The 27,401-nt window shown below is 51.5% G+C and overlaps 1 protein-coding gene across 11 annotated transcripts in view; it reads right to left on the reverse strand.

Annotated features, from left to right (window-relative positions):
* Positions 1–1,402: 1,402 nt before the first annotated feature.
* The window catches only part of KATNIP (katanin interacting protein), a 32,976-nt gene continuing 6,977 nt past the window's right edge, over positions 1,403–27,401 (reverse strand). For 7 of the 11 annotated variants that reach the window (XM_053276808.1, XM_053276809.1, XM_053276801.1 and 4 more), the window contains 21 exons: positions 26,313–26,565; positions 24,519–24,668; positions 23,209–23,411; positions 21,383–21,495; positions 20,479–20,575; positions 17,570–17,782; positions 16,162–16,302; positions 13,994–14,810; positions 11,003–11,737; positions 10,007–10,215; positions 9,560–9,635; positions 8,811–8,988; positions 7,069–7,234; positions 6,580–6,737; positions 5,535–5,599; positions 4,913–5,024; positions 4,218–4,368; positions 3,799–3,900; positions 3,044–3,204; positions 1,879–1,967; positions 1,403–1,639 (listed from right to left, as the gene is read on the reverse strand). In XM_053276808.1, the coding sequence (XP_053132783.1) occupies positions 1,581–1,639; positions 1,879–1,967; positions 3,044–3,204; positions 3,799–3,900; positions 4,218–4,368; positions 4,913–5,024; positions 5,535–5,599; positions 6,580–6,737; positions 7,069–7,234; positions 8,811–8,988; positions 9,560–9,635; positions 10,007–10,215; positions 11,003–11,737; positions 13,994–14,810; positions 16,162–16,302; positions 17,570–17,782; positions 20,479–20,575; positions 21,383–21,495; positions 23,209–23,411; positions 24,519–24,668; positions 26,313–26,565 (4,248 nt within the window). In that variant the 3' untranslated portion in view covers positions 1,403–1,580. Of the gene's footprint in view, positions 1,640–1,878; positions 1,968–3,043; positions 3,205–3,798; positions 3,901–4,217; positions 4,369–4,912; positions 5,025–5,534; positions 5,600–6,579; positions 6,738–7,068; positions 7,235–8,810; positions 8,989–9,559; positions 9,636–10,006; positions 10,216–11,002; positions 11,738–13,993; positions 14,811–16,161; positions 16,303–17,569; positions 17,783–20,478; positions 20,576–21,382; positions 21,496–23,208; positions 23,412–24,518; positions 24,669–25,350; positions 25,484–26,312; positions 26,566–27,401 lie in introns of those variants that run through there. The other 4 variants (XM_053276803.1, XM_053276812.1, XM_053276810.1 and 1 more) reach the window with 4 other exon arrangements.

The raw sequence follows: 27,401 nt of genomic DNA on the forward strand, positions 1-27,401 counted from the left end.
GAAGTAGCACCAGCTTGTCCTCACAAGCCCCCAGGGAGACAGCATGGCCTCAACTTCCCTGCAGCAACGTGGGTGGCTCCTCTCTCGCTCCCCCCACCCTGCCTGAGAGCTGTGCTGCTTGTAGGCTGACAATTCATCAGGTAGAGCTACCTGACGAATGGCCAGTCTGTAGGCAGCATGGAGGAGGAGCCCCCTGGCTCATTAAGATGAGCTGCTACTGGTGTGAAACACCAGCCATAAGGCTCAGCTAGTCTCTCCCCCCCCCCCCCGCCACCCAGGACTGGCTTTGAGGACTCTCTTGCCTGTTAACTGTATAAGCTGCTTCAGGCACTGGGGGGAGGCGTGTGCGTCTCTGCAGGCCACCCAGCCCTTGGCTGCTGTTCTCAGGTTCACAATTCATGTCTTTCAGCGAGGAGACAGGCAAGGCCATGGGGGCAGCCGCTCTGGAGCTGCGCTGATAGAGGGAGGCGGCCTTGTCTCCTGGATATGGCTCAGAGGACACAATTTCGTTTCCCTGGCAGCCCTAAATGAACCACATATTCCTGGGCTCATTTCCTTCCCCCGTGAATTATGGTCACGGCCTGCTCTCCAGCGGGGAATGGAAATGTCAGCTTGATTCATTTCCCCAGCTTAGAGGGGGAGAGGGAGGAGGGCTTTTGACCCTCCAGACCCAGCCTGCACACATGCGCGCACACACCTTTGGGGGAAGGAGGCAGCTGCTTCCTGCCAGAGGGTGGCCTTGCTTCTCTGGCTGGGGTCTGCAGCAGCAGGAAGGTGTCCTGAAAAGGTGGAGGGGGAAATACATGGACACCGCCCTGCCTGCTCCCCTAACACAGCACAGCAAGCCTCAACCCGGGCTTGCTTTTTAATCACCAAACCATGCTGGCTCTGCTTCCCGTGTAGTTTTTATGCACCCTGCTCCAGGGAGCCTCGAGCAAGCAGGGACCCCTTCAGCAGCACAGGCTTAGAGCTTCATCATGGCAATGGAGTGTAGGGGGGTTAGATGAGCCCCACTGCTTGCTGAGGAGGGCTCTTGAGCCAGCCCTGGGCTTTCCCTCTCATCTACTTGTGCGAGCAGGGGAGGGGGGAGCCAAGAGGAAGGGCAGAACAAGGGGCGGGCGCCTGGTGCTGAAGGCCTCTTTCCATTCAGAGTGTGTGGCCACAGCAAGGACTCCAGCTATGCAAACCCACCCCACCCACTCTCTGGTTAGAGCTCTAAGGTCAGAACACAAGACAGAGGGTGGGGGCACTGTAGTTACAAGTGGGCAGAGCCTCCCCACTACCTCAGAGCAGCAGCACCCTGAGCTGCCTGCAAGTGTCTCCCTCCTGCCAGGGAAAACCGCCACAGAGCGGTCTCTGAGCTAACCCAGGATTCCAAGTCCTCACCAGGCAAGGCAGCTCCTCCTGTGAATAGATTTAATAGATCTGCAACTGAGAAAAGGGGCTTCTGTATGCAGGAGGCCCAAAGAGTTACCCTCAAGCCTCTTGGGAAATCTGCTGGTTGCTCAGGTAGCCTGTGGCTGAAGGCTGGGCTACCTGCAAGAGAAGGAGCCGGTGGCTGCCGCTGCCACCGCCTCCTATCACTGCCTCATCCGCCGCAACAGTGCCTTCTCCCGAATGCACGTCTTGGGACGAAGCGCTGTTGGGAGAAGAGGAAGACAGTCAGATCCTGATGCATGGGTCGGGGGTGGGGAGAGCCTCTTGCTCCTTCCTTCCAGAAAAGAAGGCCAACAAAGACTGCAGGATCCTGCAGTGAGGCACCTCTACTGCCTGGCACAAGGGGTTTATCCTGTTCTCTGAAAAGCATCCACTTCTCCCCCATCCCTGCCACCCCAAAGTTGTATTTAAAGGAAGTGGGAGTAGCAGAGTGGAACCCACCTGGGTCAGCAGGCACCTGTTTCTTCTTGGAATAGGAAATGATCTGGTTCTCGTTCATCATCCGTACGTCCTGATCTTCGATGTGGTTGCTGTTGAGCCATAAAAGAGTGGGGAGGTCAGCTGATGTCCAGGACAGGAACCGTTTGGACCATGTCAGGCCTGGGAGGATCTGCCTGTCTGCCCATTAAGAGAAACTAGGAGACACTCTTCTTCCTCTCACCCTAAACCCAGTTTCTTTTTCCATGAAGGATGGTCCAGTTCCTACCACCTGCCTGTCCTATCCTTCCCCTTTTGGCATCACATCCCACAGCTTGGTGATTTCAATACAATAAAAACAGCTTGGACCTTTAATACAGTATTTGGCCAGTAAACATGTGAAATGGGCCTGCTTCCATGGGTGTGGGTTGGTGTTTAGGGTCCCTCCCCGGCTGTTCTTTGCCACAGGCCATGACATCCTTTCTGTGCCTGCATAAGCAGAGGATTATCTGGCCCCAGAGATGCTCAATGCAGAGCTCTCTTCAAAACACGCTTGTCAAATTAGATTATTCCTTGTCATTTGCTTTCATTTGACCTTTGTCAGAAAGGATTTTATTTTTTATTCTCTTCTTCCAGGTACAAATGCCTTTACTAAAGCTCTGCTTTCAGCAACATTAGCCTTTAGATGGTCCAGAGATGGAGAGGAGGACTATTATTATTATTGATGATGACATTATTATTAATTATTATTTAATATTAACTACTAAAGATATGGATGAACACAGTACTGGACATGAGGCAGAGATGGCTGTGCTCAGCCATCTTGCCAAAGGATTTGAATGAAACTCAGCAAGAAATGACTCCCTCCACAGGAGAAGCAGTCAGGTGTGGAACTGGCTGAAAAGCAGTTCTGCTCAGAGCTTTAACACTGGAGGGATGCCACCAAGGGTGTATCTTCAGACCCAGGGAGTGCTACTGAGGCAGTTAATGCAGCTCAGGACTCCTAGAGGATTGGGCAGGATGAAGCAGCTGTGCTCTGGGGCTGAACAGTGGGTGGAGGAGATTGCTTTGAGCTCACGGAGGCTTTCTTTCATCTACCTCACAAATCGAGGGTCTTCAATGCCTGGCCAACAAAGCAGGAACGTGTACGTGTGTGCACGCATGCACACACACACCCACCCCTACCTACCTGATAATGGTGTTCCTCTCTTGTCGGCAAACCTTTTCATCGTCTGTGAAGAGAATGGTGTGATAGGGGACTGAAGGCTCACAGGTCGGAAGGATGCCTTGGACGAGGTGGGTCACCATGTCCAGAATGCCATTGTACACAAGCAGGTCATCAACGAGGAGCTGGACATGGACAAAGAAAGAAAGAAAGGCTCCAGTGTTACTGTCCATCACCCTGAAGGATGGCTCTGAGTCTACATCTTTTGTAAAACTCCAGGTGGGACTGAAGTCTTTGCATTTTTGCTTTGCATTTAGAAGGTTCCAGGTTCAATCCCTGGCAGCATCTCCCACTCAAAGGATCAGGTAGGGGATGATGGAAAAGGTCTCCCTCTGCTTTAAGCCTTGGGGAGCTGCTGTCAATCAAAGCAGACAATACTCTGAGGCACTTTTAAAGTGGTGGATATAATAAATAGGGGGAGAGCAACTGGCCCTATCCAGCCCCAGCACAGCATCCTTCCAGTGGCTGTTGCTGGTATCAACCATAGGTTTATTTTAGGTTGTGAGCCCTTTTGGGACAGGGAACAGTCTTATTTTTCTACATAAACCGCTTTGGGAACTTTTGAGCAGTATATAAGCAGAAGTAGTAATAGTAGCAGTAGTAGTAGTAGGCAGACAGGCCAAGCGTCTGACTCTGTAGAAGGCAGCTTAACAGGAGATCTCTTTCCAAGATGGAAGCAAGAAAATAAGGTTTCACAAGAGCAGTTTACAGACACTTACTCCAAATTCTTTGACTCCTCTTTGGGGAGTTTTTGTGTAATTCCACAGCTTGATCATGGAGACTGTAGTGGGCAGGTCAAAGATCACATACACTCGATTCACCTGCCATCAAAACAAAGAAAATCAGGTGAGTGCTGAATGCCTCTAACTGTAATAAATATCCACAGCTCAGAGGTCTTCACATCTGTGGGCTGTGGGCCACCTTCAGCCTCAAAAGCAGAAGGCCTCCAAGTACCAGCTGCAGGGGAGTAACAGCAGGGGAAGGGGCATGCCCTCAATTCCTGCTTGTGGCTTCCAGCGGCATCTGGTGGGCCACTGTGTGAAACAGGATGCTGGACTAGATGGGCCTCATTGGGCCTGATCCAGCAGAGCTGTTCTTATGTGCCACAAGCACAGGAAGCACCCCCCAGGGTCCTTACCAAGCCAGGAAGAATTGGGGCGAGCCACATGTGCCTCCCGTCATGGGTGTCGTTCACTGCATCAATTAGCTTGTCTGGCGTTCGGATATCGCCACGGCCACCCTCTAAGATGTTGACGCTGTCTGGGAAAGCAGCAATGTCTGGTGCGCAGCCATGTCAAGCATAACCCATGAACCGCCACACAGCATGCCAACATGTTCTGCAATCCACCCTCCCTCTGTTGGGTCTTCATCATGTTTATTCAGAAAGAAGCCTCACAGATTTCAATGGGGCTTGCTTCCTAGCCAGTAGGATGCTCTAGCTGGCTGTTTTACAAACGCTTCTTCCTGCAAAGCCCAGGAAGTAATGAGAGAAAGAACAGCCATGCAAAGCTGCTGGCTGTGGAGCCTCTCAGAAAGAGGGTGCCATCCAAGGGTTAGCAGGTGAGGAAGACACCAAGTCAAGAGCAGTGGCTTCAGGGATGGGGGTGGCCATTCTGGGCCATGGCAGACCCTCCCTTCTCCTGAATCCACAAGGAGATTTGATGCTGCAGGCAATCGGGTGACAGCTGATGGTCTTGGAGTTGGGACCATGAGTGGCTGGCTTGCCTTGCGGGCGGGGCGGGGCGGGAAGGCTAGCAGGCCAACAGCCTAGGTGGCCCATTTGTGGAACAACCTCCTCTTTTGCCTGACTTCAGCTGCTTTCTGGAAAGGATACTATTCTCATTGAGAAAAATCTTCTCTCCGTGGTCATTATACAGCTCCAGTCCATTCAAACCGATGTAGTACGGATCACCCCAACTTGTTAGAAGCTGGAACTGGAAGATGACTGAAGGAGAATCTTAAGGAAATATTTGTGGATGAAGAACATTGCTATCCTGCCTTCCAATCCTTGGCCTCTTTAGATGGGTTACAGATGTAAAACAATAATTGCAACAAGAATGTGAAACAATGGATTATACCTGCTGGAAGAAATGTGTTTGCAGCTCGGTGAGGTAGCCAGTGAGGAAGGGTGGCACAGGCCTCCCTTGCTGGGAGCGCCAATCTACAGGTCCGCCTTGTTCTGGGGGAGCACACTGGGTAAGGCCATAGCTTGGCAGTGGAGCCCCTGCTTTGCCAGCAGCAGCCCCCAAGTTCCATCCCCGGGAAAGACCTGCTGCCCGAACCCCGGAGAGCCACTGTGTCAGTGCAAACAGGGCTGGGCTGACCAGACTAAGGGGCCGGTTCAGTCCAAGGCTATTGCAGATGCCATGTCAACTCACTAAGACTGCCCACTGAGGTGAAAATGGAAAGCGCAGGACATGTACATGGCCCTGAAGAAAAGGCCCCCCAAGGATACAGCCGCAGGGCATTAATGGTGCTTCGTAGTCCATGCTAGCTTGTTCAGTCTTCTTTGCTTTCGTTCTGCCAAAATATGAAGCCCACAAAAAACAGCATCCTGAGACAGGCATCTTCCATAGGCACTCGGATTGTGGGGAGGAGCCTGAACTGCCCACTCTGATAAGCAGGGCCTGCTCTGGTGAGCACTGTGAGATATCCCCCTTAGGGCATAGCTCAGTGGCAGAGCATCTGCTTTGCATGCAGAAGGTCCCAGGTTCAGTCCCTGGCAGCACCTCCAGGTAGGGCTGGAAAGACTCCTGTCTGAAACCTTAGATAGCCTCTGCCAGTCAGTGTAGACAATACCAAGCTAGATGGACCAATAGTCTGACTTGGGAGAAGGCAGCTTCCTATGTTCCTATCTGCCAACCTGGTCCCTTCCTGCACACCCCTTTGCTGGATATCTCAGCCTGACTCCTGCTCTAGCCTATCTTCCCCACTTGAATTTAATCTCTCTCCTTTCCATTTGGGCCCTTCAAGTCCTGAACATGGAAGATCACCAGAACAGAGCACATCTTCCTGGGAATAGAACTAACTCCAGGAGGGAAGTTAAGGGCTAGAGAGCTGGTCTTGCGGTAACAAACAAGCATTGTTCCCTTTGCTAAGCACGATTCACATTGTTTTGCATTTAGTTGGCAACTGCACATGAGCACTGACTACTGTGACATATCCTCCTCATGGGATGGGGTCTTGGCTCAGTGGAAGGACACCTGCTTGCATACAGAAGGTCCCAGATTCACTCTGTGGCAGTGTCTCCAGGTAGGGATGGGAAAGACTCATGCCCAAAACCTTGGAGAGCCGTTGCCAGTCAGTATAGACCAGGGCTCCCAACCAGTGGTATTCCAGATGTTGCTAAACTGCACCAACTGGTTGGGAACCTCTGGTGTTAACAATACTGTGCTTGATGGCCCAATGGTCTGATTTGGTCCAAGGAAGCTTCCCACAGAGTTCCTTAAAGGCAGAGACGAGAGGAGCTCCAGCTCCTCCTCCTCCTCCAGCCTCCTTACCGCTCTGGTGCTCGTGCCACTGCTGGGTCCTTCAGGTAGTCCACAAAGAGGATTTCTTGTGCAAAGTCAAAGTGACAGTTGCCGGGCCCCTTGCGGATGAGGAAGCCTCCAGGGGGTGAGATGCAGCAGCCATCCAGCGAGAGGTGAACCACCTTTGCCTGGGGAAAAAGAGAAGGGAGACTTGGCCCTGTGTGCAAACCAGCTCCCTTGGAGGAGATGGCTGAAGGCCACTAAGAAAAGGGAGGACCACTCCTCAGCTGGGGCCTTCACCTGACCTTGATGGAAGTGCAGCCATAAAGACCTGGTTTTTCCAGAGACCTTGCAGTGCCAGGGTGCATGTCTTCAGAGGACCCTCAGAGAGTAGTGGTGAGACAACGGGCAAATTTAGCTACTCTTTTCTCTTTATTTGCTGGGTGTGAAACTCATTAGCCCTGATTGCATATGGAGAGTTTGATGCTTCCTGTGAGGCTGCCTATTTTCTCTGCTTACCCCTCGGTACGTGTCCTCTGGAGATTTATTATAGTTCCAGATACGAAGGCCTGCAATGGTTTCTGCTTGAGTGAAATGGATGGTGACGATGTGATCTTCTCCAGGGCTGAAGGGAATGAGCCACATGTGCTCATCTTCCATCGTGATGTTGGTCCCATCGATTAATCTGAGAAAAAAACACAGCAAACTCCTCAGAGACAGGCTTGGCAAGCAGGAAACGTCAGCCCAAAAGAGCCCAGAAAAGGACATTCTGAATAAATGAAGTGTTGTCACTTCAGAGAGGAGGAAAACAGATGTATTTACATTAAGCATCTATGGAAAAATGTATTAACATTCCAACGGAAGATGACAGAGCCTCTTACTTCAGCAGGCTAATTTGTTGGCCTCATCCCTGGTTTTTGCTCAGATGCTGATTTCCATTTGGCCAGCTTCAGTGGGCATCTGCTTGCTCTTCAGCATTCGGCAATTACAATTGCAAACACCCCCAAACCGCCTCCTCCCTGCGGCAGTTAAATTTCTGTCTGGTTTTCAAAATCCCAGGAGGGGACTTGTTTTTCTCACCCACAGGCCATCTGCTTTGGCCTTTGGAAAAGGCTGCAAGAGGCCTTTCGCCACTCCTGTGCCACAGCCAGCAGCTTTACCCATCTGTCGTGGCATCTCACCAGCAGGACCACCGCGAGACAGGAAGCTCAGGTGCCTGAGGGTCTCCTGCAATGGAAGGTGTGAAGGAACGAGGCCTAGACCTCCTGGGTTTCTGTAAATAAGCCCCTGTACTGTATCATGTATTAATCTTCCCAAACCTCTACTTGTAAATAAGCCCTGATAAATGAATTGTGTTATGTTATATTCATAAAAGCTCTGCAGTATTGTAAATAGGATTTCTGTGTTTGCAAATCTCTGTTTATGGAGAAGGATGACAGGGTCAAAAGCTTTCTTGTTTTTCTGTAGTTTCACTTTTGGTTTAGCATTTTGACAGTTGATTTTTGGAGGGAAAGGAGATTGGCCTTGCTCTGATCCCAAATCATTGGTGCAACAATAAGATGGGACAGAAATTAGGGAACATAGGAAGCTGCCATATATTGAGTCAGACCACTGGTCCATCTAGCTCGGTATCTTCTACACCAGGGTTTCTCAACCTTGGGTCCCCAGAAGTTACTGGACTTCAGCTCCCATAATCCCCAGCCCCAGCGGCCTTCTGTTGGGGATTATGGGAGTTGAAGTCCAACGACATCTGGGGACCCAAGGTTGAGAACCCATGTTCTACACAGACTGGCAGCAGCTTTTCCAAGGTTGCAGGCAAGAGTCTCGTTCAGTCCTGTCTTGGAGATGAGAGGGAGGGAATTTGGAACCTTCTATATGCAGGTGCTCTTCTCAGAGCAGCCCCATCCCCTAAGGGGAATATCTTACAGTGCTCACATGCAGTCTCTTATTCAAATGTAACCAGGGTGGACCCTGCTTAGTAAAGGGTGCAATTCATGCTTGCTACCACAAGACCAGCTCTGCTCCCATATTCTGAGTCAGTGAGCTCAAGCTCATCGTTCTTCTCCTGAATCCCTCACAAACTTGTTTCTTAGGACCAACCTTCTGGTGCCATAAGCCTCAGGGTCTTGCATCTGAGCGTTCCTCTGGTCCTTCTCTAGGGACCCATTCACCTCCGATGCCAGAAGCAGCCATGCTGAAGACATAGGAGCATCGCCCACCCTCTCACCAGCAGTCTCTGCTGTCCTCCCAGCAGCACTCACTTATCCAATGTCCTGGAATCATCCGTGTATTCCACCAGGTCATTCAGATCACGAGGAGAGGCCGAGAGCTGGTCCACAGAGAACAGAATTGGCTGGCCATCTTTTCCAACCACTTCAAGCCCCGTCAGCCCAAGATAATGTGCGTCTCCCCAGGAAGTAGTGAAGTTCAGCAGAAGGCCTAAACGGAGGCAGACATGGGAAGGTATCAGCTACTGTCAGAGAAGGTGTTCCTGGCTGGCTGCAGGGGCTGGCCGCAACTGCGGCACCTTCATAAATCCTCCACTCTTGGGGAAGTGGGGCCATTAGCCCGTGCCAGCTGGGACCTAAAGCATTCAAAAGCCTCTCCCTTTCCACTTGCACCCCAAGGAGTGACAGAGCAGCCTGCTGGGCAATGTGCAGGAGCAACCAACTGAGCAGAAAGCAGCAGAGGGAACACCAAAACCTCCTGGCACGACGGAGATGGATCAGTGCTCCAAGGGATCAGCAAGGGTGGGCATTTAGTTTTTTCCTCCCACCCTTCCTTCGAGACGCTCAGAGCATGTGCTTTATTCTTCCCACCCCCACATTTATCTTCACAATACCCCTGTGAGATAAGTCAGGCCGGGAGAGAGTGACTGGCCCAGAGGCACCCAGTGAGCTTCATGGCTTTCCTCATCATACTCCGAGAAGATCAGCTTTGTGGCGACTGTGGCATGTGGTCGACAGCAACATGGGGCACTTTTGGGGAACAGAAGAGAGATGTGACTTACACTTTCCAGTATAGATGCCGGGCTCCTTGGTCACCCTCTCAGGGACAGAATCCGGCCCAGTTGCTTGTTCCTGCATCTGGAAAAGGTCAGGTTTGCAGTAAGCAAAATGAAGGCGACCCCACCCCACAAGAACTAGAGCCCTTTGAGGACTGCTTGCATGCAGACCTCTGTGTGCCAGGGAGGGAGGGAAACTGCTCCTGCAGGTGCTCCTTCTCTCTAAGGTGCAGGAAACCTCGTGGGCTGCCCATTCAGCCCCCAGCCATGAGATGAAAAAGCAATTGGAGGCGAAAGCAGGGCTGCTGTGGTTGGCACAAGGAAAGCCCCTCCTCAGCATCCCCGCCATTTCCCTCTTGGTATGTTTAAAGATACATTTCCACAGCATTTGGCTCAGAGGGATACATGGACCCCCTGACTCCCTTCTCCAGCTAGAGAAAATCCCTCTTATACCTGCTTCTCTTCCACCCTGGAACCAGCTTGTGTGAAGGGCCTCTCGTCCCCCTCCCCATCTGCGGTCCTCGGCCTCTTCAGCTCTTCCTCATGCCTCAGGCTGCACACGCTTTCTACGTCCTCATCGTAGGACTCGTCGTAACAGAAGATGGCCTCCAGAATATCATCGTCCGTCGTGAACAAAATGATGTCTCCAAACTGCTCTGGAGCTGAAATGGTCAACTCTAGGGTGATCAGATGCTCAAGCCCCAAACCTGAAATGTTAAGCCTCCCGCCATGCACTTTGCTCTGCAAGCAACACCTCCCTGCTCCTATGAGGATGGGCTCACACGCAGCCACTGCTGGAAACAGAGAGCCCTGGGCCGTCCCTTTTTCTAACAGAGTTAACTCTACATGACATAGCAGGCAATACACCAATGGCAGAAGCAGGCAGGTGAAGAGTGTGTCAATCCAAAGCTAACAGAACGCACTCAGAAGATGAGGAGGCAATAGCAACAGCATCAGGAGATGCTTTGTCCAACACAGCACTGATGCATTTGAGGTGGGCAACAGGCCTGGGGCAAAGCTGGCCAATGGAGAGGGAAACCATACGGCTGCAGAGAGCCCTCAAGAACTACAAGTAGCAAGGAGCAAGAGCAAGGAAGGGCAAAATACACAAGACACACAGCCTACGTTCAAGAAGTGGGGGTGTGGGGTGGGGAAACCCCAGTCAAGGGGCTGCAGGACACAAGGCCTCGGAAACAGAGCTGCTGCTGCTGACATCTTTGCAAGCTGCTTTGCCCTGAAGGCCCAGCACTGTCCAATGGAGGGGGACCAACTACCGTAAGTGACTCTGCGGTGCCTCTCGTCTGCCCTCCCTGTTCCCAAGGAACCTGTGCATTCACAAGTAAGGGCTCCCAGGGCCCAAGGCAAGCCAGAGCGGCAGGTGACTAGATCAGGACGTGGCAGTCCCCTTCCCCATCCAAGAGAAGAGCAGGAACGTAAAGCCGGCCGCACCTCCTGCAAGGGTCCCCGAAGCCTTGGCAATCTCCCCTCGGAAGATGCACTGCTCGTCCAGAAGCATGGAGAGGTCCTTCACGCCCCGGAAGGAGTGGATGCGAGACTTGTTATAGTTCCACACCCGGATCATGGCCACCTCGCAGGGCTTCACAAAGTCCAGCGAGATGCAGTGGGCCTTCCCAGGGGTGAAGGGAGCCAGCCAGAGGTGCATGTCATCCTGCGTCCTGTTCACCCCATCCAGCAAGTTGGCCACCACTCGGGGGTCTTTGCCATAGGCAGACAAGATGTTGATATCCGGTGGGTCGGCTTGGATCCTGGCAATCTCCACAGGCTCTCCATTGGAGCTAAAGATTTCAATTCCGTTCAGACCCACATAGTGCCTGTCGCCCCACGTGGACCAGAGGTTGATTTTCAAGTGCTGTCCATAAGGCAAGACAGGGATCTTGAAGTCACTCCCATCCTCTATCTCCAGGCTAGTCTCGCCCTCCTGGCGCCTGGGTAGTGCTTGCGCCCCATCCTTTGCCCTGAGTGGCTGATCCCCTTGCCGGCTGATCTTCTGCTGATGGAGAAACTCGTCAAAGATGTCACCTTGGAACTCCAGGTTGGAGATGCGGCCACGGTGCGAATGGTTGAACTTCAGGAGAGAATTCCAGGACTCCTGCAGGGCGTGCTCCTGAGAACTGCCCCACTTGGCACGGGAGGGCCTTGTGGCCTTGGTGGGAGGAGCCTTGTCTGAAAAGGAAACCAGAGAGGAGCTTTCACCCTTGGTCACTGGCCTGGGCTCATCTTGTGGGGATTTCCTGCAGTAGCCTAGAGTTAGTGTTGTGGCTCCCAAACACCACAACTTCCACTCCACACAACTGCCAAGTGCTTAGCCCAGGTGCTCAGTTGGGGAACACAGGAAGTTGTGCCTCTGGGGACCCAGGAAACTCACTAGCTATAGCCAAAGCCTTGCTCTCATTTTGGGAGGCGGGCCCAAAAGGCAAAGGGGAAGCCCGGCCTTCAGTGACTCTGGGTCATGCTGGATTGAACTACGACAAGGACTCTCACAGGTTTTTGAAAGTCATGTGTCAAAATGAACTGATGTTTTCCAAGGTTTATTATTATCTAATAATAATATTATTATTTAATAATATTATTAAAAATATTATCTATTTTATTGTTATTGATACATTGTATTTTAACTATTTTTTAATATTTTTTTTTGCTGATTTCTGGTTCTGGTCAGTGACCGTAACAATAAAGACTGAGACTGAGACAAGGTTGGGTTTTGTGGCAAATGAGCCGGGATGATACAGTTTAAACAACACCAGGAGGTTTTATTTTCTATAGCGCTTCTGACTCCTAAGCCCACAGTGCGTTTCTGCTCAGGTCAAGACTTGACAGCCACACAGTGACACAGTTGGCCAACTGCTTCGGCGTAAAACTCACATCTGGACAAGGTTTTAAGAGATGCTTCGTGAACAGCAGGAAATCCAATCACAGAAGCTTTACAAGCCCCTGGTACAAACTGGGCAGGGACGTCAATTTGGTCTCATATGGTCACATCCCCTGAGCTAAAGGGATGAATGCGCCCAGGACCAGCGGGTTTCAATTCCTCGCAAGATGACGGAATCTCATTAAAGGATTTATATAGGATAAAATACATCCTTGAACTAAACAAAAAGAATTTAAGGACAGAAAATGAAGAGAGCTTTACGGCCTCCAAATATAGAGTGTTCTTACTTACACACTTCTCCGATTGGAGCTCATGACAACAAACACCACTGCTCAATGCGACTGAGAGCTTAGTCCCATCCTGTGCCCCCCTCCAAGCAAAAGCCCCCACCCCTCCAAACATCACTGTCCTACAAGTCTCTGGAAATATAGCACAGAGAGAGGTGTGTGTGTGTGTGTGAATGAGAGAGAGAGAGAGAGAGAGAATATATGTGTACATTTCATGTCATGGGATTCCTAGGGCTGCGCATCTGATCCAGGAGAACCAGCTTGGTCTCGTGAAAGTACCAACAGCCATGCTAAACGGCTGCTTCCTCCTTCCCTTCTGTGCTCCTCTGACATTTCAGCAACAAAGGCAGCACAGCTCAAGTTGCTCCTCCAACGGTTGTGCCTATGGGATCAGTCCCTCTCAACCCTCCTGGAAGCCACAGCCAGCAACCAGAAGCAGAAGGAAGAAGACACACTTCCTGGATCCCTGCATACAGCAGGGACCAAATCAAGGGCTGGAGGCCTGCCTATCTAGCAGTTCAAGAAGGTTCAATCCACACACCCATGGGTCAACATAGGTATGCCATCCCACAGGGCAGGGGTTCCCAACTGTAGGTCTCCCAATATATGGAACTACACATTCTGCCATTCCCAGCCACCATGGCCCTTGGGAACCTCTGCCTTAGAGCCAGAAGACTTATTAAAGCCAGTGCCCTCATGTTCACCATCCCTGCAGTGGTGACACAGAGCCACTGCCAAGCTCCCACTGAGGGAATGTGGTGTGGAGACGTTCCTCAGCGGGAGCCACGTGCACTCCAGCTCTTCGTCAGCCACACACAGAGGTATACCTTAGAAGGGCTGGCGTGTGGTCACGAGCAGCTGACTCTTGCGGAATAGATGGAGGCTATCTAAGACTGTGTGGCTACCAGAGGAAGAGAGCCCCCTCAATCGCCTGCAGAGTGAGAGGGAACGTGGCTGGCAGTCGAGGACTAACAGTCAATAAGGATCACTCAGTTCCAAGAAGTGAAGGGCTGGCCGGCCAGCCAGGTGATGCAGGCCAGCTCCAAGCGAGGCACATGTGACTACTTCTAGAGCCCATGTGGTGAGGGGATGTTGGATACAGACCAGGGAGTTTGGGTTTCAAATCCCTCCCTCGGCCATGAAGCTCATGGGGTACTGACCTTGATCCAGTCACCCCCTCGCAGTTCACTCTACCTCAAAGGGTAGCCCTGAGCTCTCTAGAGGAAGGCCAAGATAAAAACTGAATCAAACACACCCAATCACCTTTGTCAAGTGGAGTTTCTTCCTCGAAAGAGACACTGCCAAACTCTTCTTTTGGTCTGCTTCCAATACTTCTCCCAAGGGACAGATGCTCAGGAGTGCAACTGTAGTTGTCAGACAGGGGAGTTAAGAAGTCTAAATTGGTGGCGGGCTCCTTCCTTGCTCCTGGAGACAGTTTCTCATCTGCACTGCTGGATCTCTCGAGGTCAGTGAGTGGGAGACGGGGGCTCCCACCAGCTCCTCCCAGAGAGTCTCTCCCAAAGCTCTCAGCTCTCAGCTCTGAAGAGGTCTCGGATCCAAGCCATGGGGGCGGCTTGTGCTTCACAGAGGTGATCTTACTCTTTTCCTTTGCACAGGGAGGGGGCAGAATCCAGGGGGGAGTTAAACTGGGCAACTGAGACAGTTTTCTGCCAGAGAGTTTTTCCATTTGCTCATTCAGAGAACATTCATCTTCAGGCTGGACAAACTCTGCAGCCTCCACTGGGAGGGTGCTCTGAGAAATTTCCGTTGAAACACAGTTCGATGTTGCTTGGAGACCTTCTTCTACCTGGATGAGACTGACTTTGCTGGCCTTTTCCTCCGGGCAGCTATCTTCTGGGGAAGGTTTCCAATCTAATGGCCCCCTGCTTGGCTCCTGGATCTGGTCCACAGGGGGCCAGCCCGTTCCCTTTGGAGGAAGGGAGCTGCTCTCCTGGAGGTCAATGACAATGCAGCTGCTGCCATCAGTACCAGCACTGCCACAGCCTTTCTGCAGCTCACCAGCAAAGACAAGATTCCCGTCAACATAGACAATGATGTTTCGGGCTCCTAGGTCAAGATCCTGAAGCAACAGAGAAACAAAATAGGGACCGTCATTTGGGGGGGGCGGGCAAACACCAGAAATGTTTGATTGTCTATAACACTTATTTCCTTCCTCCTTAGGAAGCCCAAATTACACTGTGCAGAGAGACACATCCAATCAATAGAATGCTAAAAACATTTCAGTTCCAACATTTCTTCAGGTTCCTGGTCAGATCTCCCTGGGAATCAAATATTCGAAATGCTGAAGAGTTATGCACATGGCACTGTGACCTTTGGGCTGTTTTTCTGTGATCTCTACTGGCCAAGTGTTCTTACCCCCCGCCTTGCCTTCTGATGTGGACTTCCTTAAACTTATCAGTTTTGTTTTGCATGATCTCTCTTGGCATCAGAGATGTCTCTTAGCATGATCTCTCTTAGCATTTGTCCATCTGGACTGAAGGGCCTGTTCACCTGATTGACCAGCCAACCTATAAAGGGGTCCTGCCAAGCCAGGACAACCACCACCACCACCACCGGTACTGCTGCTGTGACATGCCATATGCCACTGAGGGGAAGCTTCTGGGTCTTATTCCCCAGCTTGCAGTCTGCTTTGAAAGCTCAGAAAACTGCCTGAGATGTCCCCATTTCTCTTGGTTTCCCCAGCAGACAAGATCGTTTGTGCTGCCATATGAGCACCTCCACAGGAGCACAGATGAGAACACATCCGAAAGGATCAAGCTTAGCTCGTCTCTAATCCAGAAGAGAAAATCCTCTTTGCTTCAGTACCTGCAGCCATTCTGCACAGATCTGTCCCCCAGACTCTCTAGAGCAATTTTCACAGAGCATTTCAGAACCAGGAAGGGGCTGCCATCTGCTGTGGGCTGTGGCTTGTGTTACACCAAATATTTGACAGCACTGTTACGCATGTCGGATTAGTGTGTGACCAAGTCCATGTGTGCAGGAAGAAGCCAAGCTGCCTTCCCAGCATTCTCTTCCCACTTGCGGCCAAACAGCCAACATAAAAGCCCTCGCGTAGCTTTGAATAGAGGGAGCATGCACCAAAGCCTGATCTTGTGTGGGGGGCGGGGAGAGTCCAAAGAGAACAGGACCTAAAGCCACACAACACTCACTTCCAGGAACCCTGCCGAAAAGCTCTGCTTGCACCCTCCACCACTGGGAAGGCACCACCAAGTTTCAAGGACAACTCTGGTCTTGTTTCAAAGATGCCTCTCTGCAGCAGAGAACTAAAGGACCAACAACGACAAGCACAAAAGGCATTTAATCCCTCCCCAGGCACCCTGCTGCCCTCCCCGCTCCTTCCCACCAGTCAAAGTGACTTGATAGCAAAGGAAGACCCTGCAGGGATCAGAGAGAGAGAAACAGCCACTCACTCCAAGGACAGGCGTGTCGTAATTCCAGATCCTGATCCGGGAGAGACCAAAGTCATCTGACAGGCTGGGATTTCGGACCACAAAGTACAGCTGCACCGGAGGCTGGAAGGAGCATGTCCAGGGGCAATGGCTCTTGCTGACCTGCAACAAGGAGAAGCAGCTGCTTCACCAGGCCTCTCCCTCCCTTTGCCTTGACCCCGCTGGGAGAGCAGAGAGAAGAAAGAAGCCAGCCCCACCCACCCTGCTCCTAACTGCCCCCAAGGGAGCCCCAGCCGGTCTCTGCTTGTGAGGAAGCTGCTGCCTCCTTACAGCCACGGGATGCTGCCTTGAAGAGCAACAGGCAGGGCAGACCCAGGGCTGCTTCCCTCTAATCAAATTAATCAGCTTTCCAGCCTGTCAGGGTCCCAACAGGGCACTGCCATGCAGATTAGCTGGGCGAATCTCCGAGAGAGGCTGGCACAGCAGAGCGCCTCCTTCGAGAGATCAGAAGGAGGCAATCAGGCCACCTGGCGGGAATCCAAAGGGTTCTTAAGCAGAGCATTAAACACTGAAGGGCTTTTAGATTGCGGCACTTCGAGTGGTGAGAAAAACCTGTCACTCGCCCTCCCACCCCCGGAGCTGCTTTTCAAGGGTTTCTCACATTCACTGCTGGAGGTCAAACACGCATCCCCTCAGGGTACAACTTCCTCACCTGCGCCTGCTCCATGGGCCCCGGTCAACAGTCCGACCTGAAGGTCACTAAGCTGCTTGTGGGGAGAGGGCCACGTGGAAAGGAGGTGGCAAACCCAGATCCAGCACTGCCCGTCACACTAGCTAGATGTGCCCTCCAGGTTCAAAGGCAGAATACTTCTGAGTGCTAGTTGCAGGGGAGGAAAGGGCAGGAGAGGGTCCATTACGCCTTGGGGCCCTGCTTGGCGGCTCCCACTATTGGGGCTCCTAATTGGCCACTGGATGCTGGTCTGGAGGAACCCACTTGGAACTGAACCCAGAAGGGCTCTTCGCCATGCCACACCACACTCCAGCCCTGCCTCCTCCAGCAGTGGGTGCTGCTGCCACCTTGGCCATTCACAACAGCCCCTTCAAGGACCCAAGGAGGTTCGCTCTAACCACCTTCGCCACCACTTTCCACAGCCGAGCGTTTCACTAGATCGGGCAAACACGTGTTTCAAAGCTCCTCATCCTGCCCCACAACAAGGCCCAGAGGAGTGCCAACACACGGCAAAGACAGAATCCCAGGTCAACCATCTTCCTTAAGGAAGTTGCCCATTTGGAGGAAACCACTTAGAGGTTTCCTAGGTCAGTAAAACCGGCCTCCCTTGCAGTGGAACAGACACTGGTTAGGAGGTGGAGGTGCAACGAGAAGCTGGAAGCTAGACGGCCACACCCAGAACAGCAGTGGGAGGCTTACAGTCAGGGTCCTGTTGACCAAGCAGCGCAGGTCTCCCGGTGAGTCGGCGTGTCTGATGTCCACATCGTGAGGAGACACAAACACTTTCCCATGGTGCAGGTCAAAGAACTCCACTTCATTCAGGCCCACCCTCGTGGCGTGTCCCCAGTTGGAGAGGATCTCCATGGTGATATAAATGGCATCTCGAACGTATCGCTTGAATTCCAGCTGGCCCTAGAGGGAAAACGAGAGACACCAACCGTAGAACACCCAGGGAGCAGCACAACACGTGAGCAAGAGGTGGAGCGGAGCTGCAGTCACCCACTTGGGTCTTGGCTGCACGTCCCCAAGGAGAAGGCTGAGCACATGGGCCCTTCTGCTTCCCATAGGTCAAGAGGAAAACCCTGCTCTCCTTGCATCTCCACCTGGCACCACACATGGAGTTAACCGGCACTCCTGGGTTACAAATACACGAACTGGGTTTCAGATCCAGGAATCCTGGACAACCGGGGAGTTATTTACTCAATGGATTTCATTCATATACAGTTGGAGCTGTACCTGGGGCAGGTCGTGGCAGATGCAAAGGAGGCCTGGGTGTGCTTGTTGCTACCTCTCTACGCACATCCTCAAAACTGCTTCCACCACTCAAGAATATGCTATGGCAGTTTTGATTCAATTCAGCTGCTGCGAACTGTTTATAATTAATATTTCTCTCCCTCCACAATGGAGAAAGCTATAGGTCAAATCAGTGTGGGCTGAACTTGAAATACATAGCAGACCTCCTCCTCTCCATTCCTGGTGCAAATGTGGTGATGGGTGGTAATTTAAGTGCTAGGCTTTGTCCTGATGATCATACTTGATACACTCAACAGAGGGTTTATCCACCCAGCCCTGAGGCAGATGGGCTCCCTCTTACTCACCTTTCAAAGGACCAAAGCTCAAATTATGCAGGTCTCTGCCTGCCACTCAAGGGGCACAGTCTTGGGTAAGTTAGCAGATTTAGGACTGGAGGCCACAGAACCCTCCCTCTGCTGGCTAATCCCCTTAGTCCCAGCCTTACCGCACCCTTTTATGGATTGCAGTACTTTACCCGTCCCCTCAGGCCAAATGGCAGGCTGTTTTGCTGCGGGCACCATCTTGGGAGTCAAAGTGGCAGCCGGTGAAGCTGCTGCCATGCCGACCACGCTGCAAGCCAGTTCACTGATCCGCCTAATTTCCTCAGAAGTCGGGGGGGGGGGTCGTTGGCAAAAGGGAGCCTTCTGAAGCACTCCTCGAAGGCTATCGTCTCTTCCCCATGTAGCTTGGGACGACGGGCCAAAGAAGCGCAGGTCTTGCAGCCCAAGGGAGGGAGACCTGACACGGCCCCGGAGGCGGTCAGGATGGGTGGCTGGGAAGTGGCCGCTGCCGACACAAAAAGATCCAGCCCCTCGGCAGACAGGTTCGTGGCCAATAGGGCTACAGGCGGCCAAGTCGCTAGCTCAGCTCCTCTATGATGCTCAACTGGAGCTCCAACATTGTGAGACTGGAACTTGTACAATCTAAATTCCTGCAGGCAGCGCTCCAAGTATCGAGATGTGTCTCCAATGCCATTCTGTGCCTGGAGACAGGCCTGATCAAGTTGGAGACTAGGGTGTGGATGGCCATCCTCTGTTATTGGCTCAGACTATCCTTTATCTTGCCCCCCCTAACCCTATGCAATGATCACCAATCTAGCTGGATTCAGACAAAAATAGATATCCTGGGCCTTTCCCCCTTGACCTTGCTCAGCATGGGCTGTGATCAAACAGACGCAATAATCAAGCAGCACATTATAGACATTGAGCGCCAAACTGATCTCAGCAGGGTCCCAAAATTTCATTTCAGTGACGGGCGTAGATATTCTGCTTAGATATTCACCATGAGATGTCCCTGATAGCAGCAACCGAGAAATTCTGCTTCTCCAGCAGGATACCTCACCCATCTGGAGGTTCCAAAGCACAGAAGGGCATTCACTTTGGCTCTCTGTCATGGCCTCCCTTCAGTAGTGCTAGAAGGCTGTTATAAAAGGACCCCATTTGCAGAGCAACTATGCCCCTGTGGCCTAGGGCAGATCAAAACTACAGAGCACGTTCTCCTCTGCTGCTTGTTCTGTAGAGACATTTGCACTAAGCAAGTATCCAGGTCGTCCAAGCCAATTCTACAGCTCCTTGCTACTCTCTGACTCTAGGCCTGCCATCACATATAGCATTGCCAGGTACTGTGAGGCTACAATCAGCATTCGTCGGCGGATGACAGGCAGTGAGTCCTATCAGCCTTAATCTGACCCTCGGTGATTCTGGGCAGACCCTGTAATTGCTCACGCGTCTCCCTTTTTACTGTTCCTTATAACCTTTAATCTGGCTATTTTCCAGTTTTATTGATCAGGCTTTTATGTATTTCTGTCTTCTCATGTCTTAACTTTATTACATCCATTTTTATGCCTCCCCCCACCTCCTTTTTTATGCCTTTCATGCGTTTTTATTACTTTTACTATTCTCAGGCTTTTGGTGTATTATCTACTACTTTTAGTATTAATATGTATCGTTTTATATGTGATCACTTTTTACCGATTCTCACTTTTAACGTGTAATCACCCTTATACTTTATGCTGGTCTATGACCGAAATAAAGATTGGTTGAACTGGGTTTCCTTTCCAAGAGAGCAGTTCCTCTGGCCAGAAAACTCATCCCCAACATTCCTGGCTCAAGGCCTCTCAACACATGGATGGTCCTGCTGCTGCTTAGCCTGGTGGCCGAAGCCTTCAGCAAGCCTGGAAGAGGCTATGGTTTGGCTATCATGGGTGGGGAAAATCAGAGGTGGGGCTTATAGATTTCATGGTGGGGCCCCCTACATCTCTACCCCCATAACTCAAGCACAGGATGTCTATAGTTCCTGAAAGCCACATTTCCTACCAGAATGGGAGCCTCTGGCTGTTCCAAAGTTCTAGGGCCCCGGCAGGCAGACTGGCTCTCAATTGCTTGCAGCACTTTCAAGAGCTTCTTCTGTTGCCTGAAAGAAGGAGTTGGATGCTGAGGAAACCACAGGCAACCCAGAGAGGGTGCAAACGAAGTCCACAGAGTGAAGACACAGCCTTCAAATTCATGCAAGCTGTATGAAACCCTGGACGAACAGTGCAAGAGCCCAAGGAGGGGGCAGAGCCGATGGGGGTTCCTGCATCCTCAGCAACTGGACACAATTGTCTGCCTTGACCCTTGAGGCCAAGACATGGGCCATCCAGCCACTGGCGCTACAGCTCTGCTGGTTCAACTGAGTGGCAAGCCCCATGCTGTCGCACAAAAAATAAACATGGAATGTTCTCTTGAATTAAGCTGTCATTCCAGGCCTGTTTCAAGAGAGCCTCTGACATTTTTACCCGCAGGGAGGAGACCCTAAGCAGAGCACCAAGCTCCCCCCTCCTCCCCGCAGCCCAGCTACTGGCATTCTGACTCAGGGCTTTACACAAGTAGCCATCACCAGTCCTCAGACCACATAGCCCAGCCCCCACCCTCAACACCCTGTTGGACTTTCAGGAGGGAGCCCATGGTCCAAGCACTCACCTGACCTCCAAGCTCATAAGCACATCCCTCTCCCCACAGGTTTTAGAGGAAGCCTTAGCAACAGCCCTTCAGACTCCCACCTCCTAGCTGCCACTACAGGGGTAGAATTCCCAGGTTAAATGTTTCCAGCAGACCAGAACAAGTGTCATGGGACTGTGTGTGCCCTAAGTGGCACGGAGACCCATCGGGAGGGATGCACCACCCACAGAGCCACCCTTTATATAAGCAAGAATGGATGCAAGGAAACCTGGACAGCCACCTGTTTCCCAGAAGGCCAATCCTTTCAATGGCTGCAGCGGCTGGGCCTGTTCCCTCCTGCTGCTTTCTGGAAGGTTCAGCTGTTGCAGAAGCTGACAGCGACAACAATGGCAGCTGTGCAAGAGGGGGAAAGAAAAGAGCCCTGTCACACTCAGATCCCCAGGGTCTCCCGCATGGCTTTGCAAGGACTGGGAGCCTGGGCCACGCTCTGATCAGACAGGCATCCAGGATGGCAACCTGTGTCAGGCGGTGTACTGGTTACTGTGTCAGATAAGGCCTGGGGAGACCCGGGTTCAAATCTGGTGACTCTGGGCCCCTCACTCACTCACTCTCTTTCAGCCTAGCCTATCTCAGAGGGTTGTGAGAAGATAAAGTATGTGTAGGTGCAGTGAGTATCTCATACACTTCCCTGAGTTGCTTGGAAGAAGGGCAGGACAGAAATGTAGATTTAAAAACAAAACAAAAAAACCCATTCATGTATTTGAAGTGCACTGGACACCCCAGGGAATCTCACTGCAGTCACAACTGGAAAGGCCCAGAAAGTACCCCAGGGCACTCAAGAGCTCAGGCAACACTTTCCTCACATTCAGCTTACCAAGGAATCTGGCAGCTAAATGGGGCTGTTTTCCTGTTGCACAAACCCCGCTTTCCAAATGGACAGTGAAGGCCCATTATTCTGAACACTAGTTATTCCCTGCCCATCATCTTAGGCACTTTCCTTCCCAATGGCTGATGCTCCATGAAGGCTCCACTTGAAAAGCAGTGTCTTATCTGGCTCCAGTCACCAAGAGACTTGAGCACCATCCAACAGACAGGATGAAAGCAGAGCCATTAACATTCCAGGAAGAGCGCCTGTCATCCTTGGGCTTGTAGAAGCCATTTCTGCAGAGTTTCACCTTATGCTGACCAGAGTTTAAATGAGCAAAGGTGTGAGCAAGGAAACGCAAAAAGGCATGAGGCAGCCCGAGAGAAGAATCTGCTACGAGAATGAGCAGAACCCCAATGCTAGAGAAGAGAGACCCTCAATAGAAAAGCTATGGCACATTCTCCGCCCATTCCGAGACCAATGTTTGCAAAGCAAGGCTTCAGCAGAGCCATCTGGGTCTCTCAGACCCCTTCTGTGATGAAAGGTGGGCCTGCCTAAGCAGGGAAGAGTGCTCCCCAGGTTTATGGATGAACTGGCACGTGTGCTGCTGGAAGAAGCAGGCAGCTGCTTCCTCACTGCTGGAGAAGCAGTCCCCTCTGTGGGTCAGCCAGTCCAAGACAGGACGGCCTCAGAAACGCTGGCAGATATTTATCCAGCAGTCCCCACAAAATATCCCCGTGTTCTCTAACTCCCATTCCAGTGCATCCGATGAAATCAACCTTTGACTGTGGAAGTGCTCCCCACCCATTGCTGGAACCTGCTCATCTCGGTTTCCTGACTGCACCTTCCCAAGAATGAGCAGCAGCTTGTTCCCTTCAGCCAGCAGAGCCTGGGTCCCTCTTGCTCAGGTCTGCTCAACTTGGGCCCTCCAGCTGTTTCTGGACTACAACTTCCATAATCCCCAGCCACAGTGGCCAAGAGCCAGAGATTATGGGAGTTCTAGGCCGACATCTGCAGGAGGGCCAAAGCTGAGCAGCCCTGCTTCTTGCCGAAGCACTCAGGCTCCGTTCTCCCACTAGCACCCCCTCCTCAGGGAGTGGGTCTCAGGACAGGGAGGGGCTCCAAGCTTCACACTGGCCATCAGTCTGACAGGCAGAGCTTGCAACGGGCAGACCAGGGGAGCAGTGACTTGTTGCCTCTGCTTGGTGGGAAGAGAAACGTCTGCTGCTGCTGCTACTGACCTCTGCAGAGGCTGCTTGCTCCAGCTCAGTGCTGTGGGAGCCAGCAGAGGCCTCCAGCTGTCTCCAGAGAATCTCCTTCTGGAGGGTCTCGTTTTCTGCTTGCATGGCTTTCAGGACAATGGAAGCAGAGCGCTCAGGGTCCTTCTTCTCACACACGTTCTTTCGAGTTGCCGAGAGCGGCCTTTCTGATCGGCTGATTGGCCCTGACATCCAAAAGAAGCAGAAAATATCTGGTGACCTCCTTATAAAGGCTCAAAGCGCAAGCCAGTCTAATCCAGACATCCGCAAACTGAGGCTGAAACAACTTAGGGGTGGGGGGCAGAGACTTATTTGTGATGCAAAAGAGGAACATTCATTCCCCACATAACAGGAGGAGCAACCTTTTCCCTGGTGCAAGCCTCCAGCCCCTGAGAAGCAATGACTACCTGACATTAGCCACACACACCACTAAGTAAAAGGCTGCAGCATGCGAGGACCTGGCCCCGATCGATCAGGGAGCAAGGGCCACACAGCAGCAGAGTAAGGCAAGAGTCCCATGTCATCTCTGCACAGGGGGGAAAGAGCTGGCAAACGAGACCCTGAGGATGCATCCAGGTAGAGACAGCAGTAGAAGATCAAGCAGACAGAGGAAGGTGCAGCCATTTGAGGCAGCAGTGATTCAGTGGGCCAAAGCCAGCTAGAGGGAAATGACAGGCAGAGAATGGAAATAAAAACAACGAAGAAGCCACTCAGGAAGTTTTCAAGATGGAGAGGCACGTGGAGTCCAGCTGCCTTTTCTTGGACAATAGTGGATACATGGGGAGAAAGTTGAGAGAAGAGAAAGGCAAGAGAAGCAGGAGTCATCAAGAGGCTAGGAAGAGCTGACTAAGACTGTGGAAGAACAGTCTGAAGGGAGGTCCAAGCAAGATGGCAGCTCTGGGTGGTGGGAGGCTGCTTCTCCAGCGAGTGACACATCTGAGCCTTGCAATGCATGGACGTGACATGTCAGAAGAGAAAGACGTGTGATTGCTTCAGAGACACACCAGCAGGGAAGGTACGGGCAAGCCACCATCCCCTTCTCTCTGCAGGAATCTTGGCATGCCTTGCTAATGAGATCCCAAGAGGTTGCTGGCCCCGGAGAGTAACACAAGACAACCCCAATCTCGACCTGAGCAAACAGCATCCCCAGCCAGTTCCCACTGAGGAAACCGGAAAGATGCCCACCATATCCACTTCCCCTTCTCATCAGTCCAGCAGGTCTTAGCTCAGCTTCTGCCTTCCCTTGAGCCCTTAGGAGCTGCTACCACAGAGAAACCCTTCCTCCCCCTTACTAGAGGAGGCTCTTTCCTGATCCTCCTGGTGCAGTGACCCTGCAGAGATGGGCCTTCCTACTGGGCTTTTCACCATCACAGGCTTGGTAGGGATGAATGTTTCAGCATTGCCTTTCCTTCTTGCAGAGAGAATCCGCTCCTTCTTCACACCTGCAGAAAAACAAATAAGCAAGAGAGGACACGTTCAGCTACCAAAAGCCAAGTTGGAATGAGACTTCTGATCGACAACTCTTGAGGCTTAAGGGTCTCCTAATAGCCACATTGCATGCCAGGGCTCTGGCAGAAATCTACATGGCATCCAGTGTAGCATCTGCAATGAAGGCAGTAGCTTTTTGCCCAATTTGTTCAACCTTTGTCTCAGTTTGGAGTTGCCTGGGGGAATCCAGACCATTGCAAAGGTCTGGATTCCCCCGCCCCCATAATTTGTTCCCCTCCCAGGGCAGTAAAAAGGTAAAGTGTGCTGTCAAGTCGATTTCAACTCCTGGCGCCCACAGAGCCCTATGGTTTTCTTTGGTAGGATACAGGAGGGGTTTACCATTGCCTCCTCCCGCACAGTGTGAGGGCCTCCCTCTCCTCTGGGGCCTCACTACCAGCATCTTACTATATCGCTGCTGCCCAATAGAGTACCAGCAGGGATTCAAACTGTCAACCTTCTGCTTGTTAGTCAAGCATTTCCCCACTGCACCACTTAAGGTAGGGCACTTACATGCCACTTAAGGTACCTAGGGCGGCACCTGGCCATTAACCGAGGCAGCCATGGGCACCTCGACCAAAAGAACCCCCAGCATGTCTATGATCACATTAGGGGCCAGATAAAAGCATTTCATGGTACCTGAAGGGCCCCTGCCCGTGTCCGGGTTAGACCATTCTGAATGGATGATCTGTGTAAAAAGCTGTGGGCATGGGATAGTATCCTCAGTGGAAAGACCATCTGGCTACCCTCTGGTTCTGTAGGTGGAGAAGGCCCCTTGCCCTTCTAGACTGAGGGTCCTGTGGGCCTTGTGCAGTAACCCGGCAAAATCTCCCTGGAAGAAAATGTGCCGGGCCAGCTTCCTCCTCGCATAGCTCACCCTCCTCCATGCCTGAAGAGGAATTGTCTGAAGCCTCCCTGTGATGGGAGAGAGCAATATGATCAGGCTAGAGTGGCGCCCTAGGGGCTGGGAAACCCTTAGGAGAAAAGGATGGGCCTCTGGAGGCTGGAGAGCCTTGAGGAGAGAGGGTGGGTGCCTCTGGGTCATCTGAGCAGCCGAAACAGCTGGGGTGATCCCTGATCATAGACGTGAACAGAGGCCTCTCTGCTTTTCTGGAGAGGCAGTCGTCCTCTACCTGCAGACCTTGTTACAGCAGTGTCACTGTTGAGACTTCTGTAATTGAGGATTTCCCCATCTTTTTTCCAAGGGGAGGGGGTTGGAAAGGCTTGAGGATGGGTGCCTCCATTTCCCCCCCGAGATAATCTGGATGGCCTAGACTCCTGATCAGAGTCCTCACTGGAGTGAGCAGAGGACTCTCAGAGTCTCTTCAGTGGTGGTCACCCTCTAACTGCAGAGCCCAGCATGCGGCCACCATAAAATTCCCAATAAACAAGAGGCAAAAATGTTAATCGTGTTTAATTTTTCTAAAACTACCTGAACCTCAAGACAAAGCTGCAGGCTCATCTGCCAGCCACATAAAAACAAGCACTCTCTTTTCTATCCGAAACCAATCTAGAAGCTTTTGCAAGAAGCCTCAGAGTCTGAGGTCCTCTCTCAAGAAATGTGCTGTGCTGCTAGAGAGCTAGGGCAATGTCAGACTTACTTGGGCAGTTTGGCTTGAATTCCAGCACGACAAGAGACCCAGCAGACCGACTGCAGCATCCTTCCACTGGTGGAGAGGCGACCGCATCCCTAAGGAATGGCTCGGTGCGCTCTCTGGCAGGTTCCAGGGGCTCTTCCATCTCAGAGTGCTCTGCAGGGACATCCTCTTCGACAGTGTCAGAGTCCTCCCCATCAGAGCTTTCCTCCTCTATCCTTCTCTGACTCACACTGAACTCCAAGCTCCGCCGGAGTTCCTGGAAGCACACATGCCAGAAAGGCAGGTCAATAGTCTCACACCGGCTTTGAAAAAATAATTCAGCATTGCTTTATATCCAACATGACCCTCTCAGGTAGAGCAACAAAAAGAGGCAGTATTTTGACAAGTATGTCCATGCCCCTTCCAAACGAGGTGAGGTGGGTGGTTACTAGGGAGAGGGCCTTCTCAGTGATTGAACCCCATTTATGGAATAGCCTTAGTAAGGCTTGCTTGGTTTCATCACTTTGTTATTTTAGATGCCAGTTGAAGACCTTTTTGTTCACCTAGGCCTTTTAATTTTGATCTGATTTTAACCAATTTTTAAAAAATGTTTTAAACTGATTTGTATGCAAATGTTTTCGCTGGATATGCTTATTAGTTTGGGCTATGATCGTGCTAGGAAGTCTATTAAACAATGTATTTCTGACACTGATTTACAGTTAGAAGTTGCCAAAATCCCAAAAGGTGTTTACCTTGGAGATCAGCTTTTTAACACAAAATCCGCTGTATACCTAAATAATATTTCCTTTCCCAAGTTCAGGCGGGCGCTATGTTTAGCTCAATTAAATGCGCTCCCTATAGTGGTGCTTCAAGGGAGGTTTAGAGGGGTTCCTTATGCATCCCGACTTTGCCCTTGTGGGTCTGGTGATATCGAGACTACTGAACATGCTATTTTACATTGTGACCTCTACAAGGATGATCGATCAACACTTATTTTGCCTTATCTTGTGATGTTTCCTGGTTATTCAGATGAGTCTCTCTTAAAAATTTTATTGTCAAATTTTAATTATAAATATTCCAATACAGTGGCTAAATTTTGTTATATCTTATGTA

The sequence above is a fragment of the Hemicordylus capensis genome, chromosome 13, assembly GCF_027244095.1.
Source record: "Hemicordylus capensis ecotype Gifberg chromosome 13, rHemCap1.1.pri, whole genome shotgun sequence".
NCBI lineage: Eukaryota > Metazoa > Chordata > Lepidosauria > Squamata > Cordylidae > Hemicordylus > Hemicordylus capensis.